The 8,126-nt window shown below is 39.5% G+C and overlaps 1 protein-coding gene across 1 annotated transcript; it reads right to left on the bottom strand.

Annotated features, from left to right (window-relative positions):
• Window positions 1-1,430: 1,430 nt before the first annotated feature.
• LOC149267432 (uncharacterized) lies at window positions 1,431-2,039 on the bottom strand. Its single transcript, XM_089411757.1, has one exon. The coding sequence runs from the start codon at window positions 2,037-2,039 to the stop codon at window positions 1,431-1,433; it is 609 nt and encodes a 202-aa protein (XP_089267883.1).
• Between the last annotated feature and the right edge of the window lie 6,087 nt (window positions 2,040-8,126).

The following is an 8,126-nucleotide window of genomic DNA, read 5'->3' as shown; positions in this document are numbered from 1 at the left end:
ATTGGTTTCCTTTTGTGTACATCTTGACAAGGTTATGGTGGATTTAGCCTGGTTAAACTCCATCCCTGAGGCTGAGCTAAAAAGCCTCAAGGACCCTGTGAAGTTAATAATGTATCGAACGCCACCATCCAAGAAAATGAGGATGTCATCCACAAAAAGGAGATGAGACAGAGAGCATTGATATGTTATCTTTAGACCCTTGAGATTCCCAGCCACCTTCTCCGCTGCAATCCTTCTGCTAAGGCCTTCCATGACCAAGAGGAAGAGTAGGGGGGAAAGGGGGCATCCTTGTCTGAGGCCCCTCTCGGCCCGGAAGGTGTGGGAGGCTGATCCGTTGATTAATATAGCAAAGGATACTGATGTAATACAACACATGATCCATCTGATGAAAGCAGGAGGGAAACCCAGGTGGGTGAGTAACATCTGGAGATATAGCCAGCTGACCCTATCAAAAGCCTTTGAGAGGTCAATTTTGAGCATCATTCCTTTAAGGTTCTTCAACTTGATGGAGTGGATGGCCTCTTGTGCCGTACCAATGGCCTCATGAATTTGCTGATTTTCTGAAAAGGCAAACTGTCCAGGGAGATGTGCTCTGATAGAATAGGTTTGATTCGATTAGCTATAATCTTGGCAATGATTTTATAGAGGCAATTGCAGAGGGATATAGGACGAAAGTCGTTAAAGGAAAGAGGAGAGTCCAATTTGGGAATAAGGGAAATGAAAGTGGAGTTGATGGGTTCATGTAGTCTACCACTGTCATGACATTCTTCCACAACCGCTAGAAGGTTAGGTCCAAGGATATCAAAGAAAGTAAGGTAGAACTCCACAGGCCAACCATCCGGACTCGGGCTTCTATCTCTTTTGAACCATTTCAGGGTGCTCTCCAATTCCCCCAAGGAGACAGGTTTAATGAGGTCCTCCAGTCTTTCAGGATCCACGAATCTGGGGAAGTGCCCAACAATCCAAATAATATCAGGCAATGTAGCACCTGGAGGGGCTTTGAAGTGAGATATGCCAACCTGTGAGAGCAGAGAATGAGTGTTTGCCGACATTCCTTGGTTAGAGGGGAGCTGCCATATCGTGTTGCTGGCTTTCCTTCCGTTTGAAAATTTGTGGAAGAATTTAGTGTTTCCATCCCCCGCTTGTAACCAGATGGCCCTGCTTCTAAGTCGCCAAGTTTCTTCCCGGGCCAATAAGATCTTAGATCTCTGGGCTTCCATCTCAACAAGCTGTACTTTTGACTCAATAGAGTTGTAGCCTTTGCCATGCTCATCCGTTAGATTGGCTATCTGGGATTCTAATTCAGATATGGCAAGGTCCTCCCTGACTTTCCTCTGTTTGGCCCAATTGATCGAGAGTCGCTTGAGGTGGTGCAAGTTATTACAGAAGCCAATAGCCTTCCACCTCCAAGATGTAAGGGGATGAGAATTCTAGTAGTCTGTGACCATATTGAGGTAGTCAGGGTCCTTAAGCCAGGACGAGTTGAATTTGTAAGGGGCTCGAGGTTTGACAGTGGAGCCAACCAATTCCAAATATATTGGTGAGTGATCAAATATGCCTCCAGAGCCCACCCATTGTCTGAAGATGGTGAGAGTCATCAGCAGGTCTTCATGGATAAGGAACCGGTCCAGTCTTCTCCCTAAGGCAACCCCACCTATTCTTCTGTTATGCCAGGTAGGCATCTTCTTATTCATAGGTACATCAATGAGGCCATGCTGATCCAGCAGAGAGCTCAACTGATCCGAGAGTGGATCAAGTTGTGAGTGATGGCCCCAGGATTCTTCATGACCAATGGAGAAGTTAAGGTCACCCCCCATAATAGTTGAGGAGTTGATCATCGGGTTGTCCAGGAATAGTTTCCAGAAGTCCAACCTATTTTGATAGGGGGCATATATATTTATTATACGGATCTGTTTACCCAAAGCAGCTGAGAAGAGATCCATACCAAGGAAACCGAGACCACCCCAAGAGGCGATCACCTTGATGGTCCGAGGGTTTATCCCGAGGGCGAGTCCCCCAGATCGGCCAGCTGCATCCATGGCTTGAAAGTGCCATCTAGGCATGATGCTCAGGAGGAATTTTACAATCTGATCTGAAGGCCCCAAAGTTTCCTGAAGGAAGATTATGTCACAGGGTTCACAACTCAAGAGTCTCTTGAGGGCCAGTTTTTTTTGGGGGCTGGCTAGGCCCCTGCAATTGAAGGAGAGCCATTTCATCGGGAGACCTTGGCTGGGGTGTCTACTGCTCTAAGCACCCAATCAATGGTGTTTTGACGGCCCTAGGCAACGTCATCCCCTGCAATTTTAATTGCTTTGGCTAATTTGGAGGGTCTCCCCCTTATGGGCTTATGGTCAGCAGATACGAGGGATAAACCCAGGCCCAGAGCATCGGGGGTGGCTTGCCTACGGGGTTGGAGGTTATAGGCATGAGGGCCCGAGGGGGTGTAATCAGATGGGGAATCATTCATGCCTGTAATCAACAGAGGGTTAGTGGCAAATAAAGGCTGTAGAGGAGCAATTGAGCAAGTAATGGGAGCAATGTTTAAACAAGTGGTGGGAGAAGAAAAAACCACAGACAAAGAAATGATTAAAATGAAAGACAAAGGAGCAGGGAGTAGAGACAATACTTGAAGAAGGAGCGGCTTTCACCATAGATCTGGATCTGGTCTTAGGAGGTGATGGAGGCGGCATCTGGGAGGAATTGGATGTTTGTACGATGTTCCCAACATCTTCCATTGTTCGATCCGGGTCTTTGGATAGCACGTCCACCATCGACTCTTCAAATGGTCTATGCGCTGAACCCTAAGCTGATGAAGTCGAGTTCATGAGAAGGGGAGAGTCTTTTTAGAGGTGTGCAACCTTGTGGCAGCATCTGCACCAAAAAGGCGCACCTTCATAGTCTAGGTTTTGTCTGCGAGCGAAATGTCGCCAGAGCAGGGTGATCTTCTCCTCCAGCGCGACCCTAGTATCCAAGTGCACCAGAATACGGGCCATGGGCATGATCCTGGTCTATTCGAAGGATTGATCGATCCAGGTAGGTGCCTAGGGCATTCCCAATTCGCTTGAAGATAGTGGGTGTCCAGTATTGTAGAGGAAGACCCGACAGCCGAACCCAGATAGGACTTGCTCCTAACTGTTCTCTCTTGGGATCAAACAAAGGATCCCATCACTTCAACAATACTGGAACCATTTCTATGTGCCAGAACTTGGAGAGGATCTAGTCCGTGTATTCCTCCCAGTGGAACCAGAGGGCAAACCATCCCCTTGCCAGAACATGGATTATGGGCAGATCTTTGAGGAGGGAGCCCCAGATTTCCTCAGTCCAGAGTCACAGCCACTCAACAGAGTAATTCCTCCCACGAACGCGCCCAACTAGAACCTTCTTGGCAGTATTGTCCACCTCTCCCATCGTGAGGTCCTCTCCCAGGGTGAGCTTGATGTCTCTGTCTCCAGCCCTAAGACACCTGCCCTTTTTTTGTTTGTTTGAGCGCTTGTCCATCGGGTAATCCTTTAGCAATCCGCAAATGCCTTGATTAACAGTCTGCAGGGTGGAGGGGGTAGATTTGGGGGTAGGGATAGGGGAGCTAAAGCATCCAGAGTGAATGGGGGTGCTAGGGTTAGGGTTAGGAGCAATAGGGTTTGATGGGCCGCTAGGGGGATGAGGGTTTACCGGAAGGGTATCAGGTAGCAAACCAACGATGGGCATAAAACTAGGCGGAGTGGAGACATGGGGTAGTTGTGGGAGTGGCGCATCAAAAGATGGCAATGCTTGCAGGCAGGAACCTAACAGGTTCAGGGTCTCTGGGGAGAGTGGGGGGCAGTCTAGCCCAGGAACGTCTTCGAGGTGAACAGTGGAGGGATGGGGCATAGATGAAGATGGTCGACCTTGAGCAAGGTAGGAGGATGAAGACGGTCACTGAGAAGCAACAGAATGACCCGGGATTGACACGGTGCAGTGTGAAGTCCTATTGACCTCATGAGAATGAGGGTCTATTGGTTTGTCCGCCCCCTCCATGTTCTTGGAACCACCAGTGAATAGAATACGTTGTCGAGAGGAGCGGGTAGACCACCGTAATAGTGAGCTCGCAATAACCACAAGAGAGGGAGGTTAACGGTGCCGTTCCGGTGCCTTGTGGACAGAAGAACCAGACCGTCAGTTGTTAGGCGGTAGGGTCAAGACTGCCATGGTAGAAGCACCGCCCTTGGTGCAGCTAGGGTTTCGCCATCACCGGTTCAGCTAGGGTTTTTTCATTGTTTCTTATATTATTAGAAGTTATTATTAAAAGCAAGAACATTCTTTTTTAATTTGAATGAAAATAAGTTATGAAAATTCCTATAAATAAGGCTAAATCCTAAGTATTAAAATAGATATTATGCATAGAAAAAGTAAAAAGAAAGGTTAACTTTAATTAGTAAATTTTGTAATAAAACAATAGATTATTTAAACAAATATATATATATATATATATATATATTAGTTTTAGATGTAATTTTCCAATGTGTCATGATTTAGAAAATGTTTAGATTAATAATTAAAATGTAATAAAATTTAAGAGTGAATCATGGAAACCTTGACGGAAAAAAACTATAAAAGGTAATAATAATGCATTATAATGTATGAAGAATTAGAGAGTGTTAAAGCAAGTTATGTATTTTAATAAGCATGGGGTATAAAATATATTTAAATGCATAATAATGAATTCATGGTGCACAAAAGATAGAATTTTGTTATTTTTTTACATTTGAATATTATGGAAATATTCATAAAATGATAATGAGCAAATAAACATTATTATGAATATAAATTTGTTAATTAAATCCGTGGTGGAGAGTGTTCAATATTTAGATAAATGATTCTCGAAAGTCAAAGAAGAACTTAAGCATTTAAAAATTATGGAGTCTTGAACCCATGATTGAAAGATTAGATATCTAGTAACATGTTTGGACATAAGTGATACCATTCAGGTTAATGTCAATGATTGGGGAATTATTCCATGGTCAAAAGAACAAAAGATATATTTATTTAAAAATATTGTTTATCACAACTTTAGTGTGAACTTTAAATTTGTCCAATTACTAATTAGCAAAGAAAATAAACCCCGCATCTAATTTCTAATTAGTAATTTGTTGCATTTAATTAATAATTTGTTGTGATGCAAAAGGACATGAATTTTGGTCTTTTTTATAGTTTTGGGTTAGTAAATATAGGATCTAAGTACAATAGCAAAGTAATTTTGATAAGTTTATTTTATAAATTAAAAACTAAAATAAACAGATTAAAATTAAAAAAACATTTAAACTCTACGAGTTGAAATGTAAATTGATCATGATTTGCAAGAAAAAATTCATTATCTTTTGGTGTTGTATACTCTTGCTTTCTGCAATATCTGTGTTCCATTTAAGTAAGTTAGTTTGTTATTGAAATTTTTTCGAAGTATAATGAAAGGACTTACATCACAGATAAACAGATGTCATTAAACATAGTTGTTTTTCTATTTTGTGATTATCTTAATTAGGGAGTATAGTTTAATATAATTCATTTATTTGGCATAACATAAGCATAGGAGGTATGATGACATATAGAATGATGAAAATTGGGATAATTGAGAATAATAAAAGAATGGAGATTGACTATACCACTTGAAATTACTCTATTTATTAGTTAGAAATAATGTTTTGACAGCTTGATTTTTTAAAAGTTATTATGTTATTAAACTTTATACCTGGTGACAAGAAAGGCTTACCTTGGCATAAGCTAATTATTGCAGGTTAATACAACTGGGAGAAATGATATTACATGTTATAAATTATGAAAGTCATATTCAATTAATACTGTTTTAAAAAATACATAAGAGTTCATTTCAATGTGGGAATCTTTTTATTCAAGGAATTTTATTTCTTTGTGATTGGAAGTGTAATCTTTCCATTATGAATACTGAATAATACAAATATTATAGGAAATTTATACTTAGTTAAAACTATAAATAATTTAATAGTTATAATTAAATATGAATGGATAAGCAGTATTTAATATTATATGGGTAATTTAAATCATAAAATGCATTATTTATTTAAACATCAAAGATAGAGTGTGATATTATAATTAAATAAAAATAAATAATAATAATATTTTTATATTGGATCAGAGATATTGAAATTTAATTATAATTGGCATGTTTATCATGATTAATAATAGTAAAAAGTGTTTAATCATAATTAACATGGTTGTGATGCTAATGCATGGTCATCTCGCTAATCCATGGTCAAAATGGTCAATCATCATTAAAATGGTGAATGATGGTAAAGCATGCCCAATGTAGTTAACAAATATTAAAAATAAACAAACCCAACTATTAAATAAATGAGTTCAAGTAACTAAATATAGTAGATAGAAAATGGTGAATGATGGTAAAGCATGACCAACATGGCTATCAAATATTAGAAACAAACAAACCCAAATATTAGATAAATGATTTCAAGTAACTAAATATAGTAGATACTAATTTATATTTATGAAACTTGTTCAAATTGAATTATAACATTGATTTTCTACATAAAATCAAATATATAACACATAAAGAGCCCAATTTATTAAACATTAGCATAATGAATCAAGAGCCATAGAGACAAAATAAAAACTGCCAATGCCAATTTTTATCAACTAATAATTAATGCATTAAACATTAGCATAATGAATCAAGAGCCATAGAGACAAAATAAAAACTGCCAATGCCAATTTTTATCAACTAATAATTAATGCAACATTTGACTAGATGAATGTTCAGATACAAGATGATCATTTAAGAACATAGGATTTGTGCTGTAACATTTTGTCATTGTGTCAATACAATGTCATTTTGTCAGCAATGACAACACTTCATTCCAAGTCTGCATGTTTCAAAAATTTCAGTTGAAGGGGATCCCATGGAATTTGCAGAAATTTATGCTTCTTTATACTAGCTTAACTGCTGAATTTTAACAAGATCATTTCCAGACTTTCCTAGAATGGCTGCAACTGTGCGTTCAGATGTTACAACTTCAACTGTAGTTTTTGTGATAAGCTGACCAGCTGCTGTCACACTGCCAAAGGTGATATACAATGCCAAGGACATTAGTACAGAAATACTGATCAGCAAAACCTCTATGATAGCAGCAATTGACAAAATTTTGCAAATGTTGTGTACCTTTCAAATCTGGCAGAAGTCCGTTGACGAAGAATTGGTCCTCAAACTCAGAGAAATTGCCAATACTGTTTATATTGCGATTTGACTGAATTTTGAAACAAAGCATATAGTTAGTACTACATGGATTCGTGTTTGCAGACAGATTTATGGTTAATTATCTTAAATAGAAATTTAATTGAATCAAGGAATCTGCTTTTGTTCTAAGAAATCAAAATCAAAAAGTAGCAACAGAGGGACAGTAGACGAATTGTTGGCAAATGTTGGAAAATGTCGGAGGGAGATCAAGAACTGCATACAAAATTGGTGCACTTGTTTGCTGTGGATTGCCTGAAATTTCAATCAGTGATTCAGATTTTCCTGGTCTAACTTCAAGAAGATTAACTTTGGCATGAGAAATCTGACCATACAAAGAAAACATGATCAGTAAATAAAGTGTGTTCATAGCAAGGCATCAACAATTGAGCTTGTTATTTGAGCGTGCAAGAGTCCATGGTTATTTGAGCATTATAAGTTAATGGCATTCTGGTTGAATACTGAGGGTTTGTCTTAGTTGTGGTCGGCATGCGCTGTGGTGGTCTGATCGGCGGCCAGCTGTTCCTCCTCGAGATGCTGGAAAGTTCGGCTTGGGTTTTACTGTCTTTGTGGCCTTTGGGTTTTACTGTCTTCGCGACCTTTGGGTTGGTATTGTTACTTGCTTGTTTAGCTCTGCAGTGTGTGCGATTTTTCGTGTGCGGTGGAGTTCCTGCTTGCTCGGGTATTGTTACTTGCTTGTTTAGCTCTGCAGTCTGTGCGATTTTTCGTCTGTGGTGGTCTTGTGGGCGGACAACTATCCCTCGTCGAGATCCTGGAAAGTTACTCGACTTGGGTTTTACCCTGTTCACGCCCTTTGGGTTATTATTGTTACTTGGTTGTTTAGCTCTGCAGTCTTGCCTGCTTCGTAGGT

The sequence above is a fragment of the Pinus tabuliformis genome, chromosome 6, assembly GCF_031772625.1.
Source record: "Pinus tabuliformis cultivar Carrire ecotype Pingquan chromosome 6, CPIR1, whole genome shotgun sequence".
NCBI lineage: Eukaryota > Viridiplantae > Streptophyta > Pinopsida > Pinales > Pinaceae > Pinus > Pinus tabuliformis.
The sequence above is the reverse complement of the archived record's forward strand: the minus strand, read 5'-3'. Positions and strand labels throughout refer to the sequence as shown.

Bases quoted from the DNA above. Each gene is read 5' to 3' on its own strand.
- LOC149267432 (XM_089411757.1), bottom strand. From the start codon at position 2,039: ATGGATGCAGCTGGCCGATCTGGGGGACTCGCCCTCGGGATAAACCCT.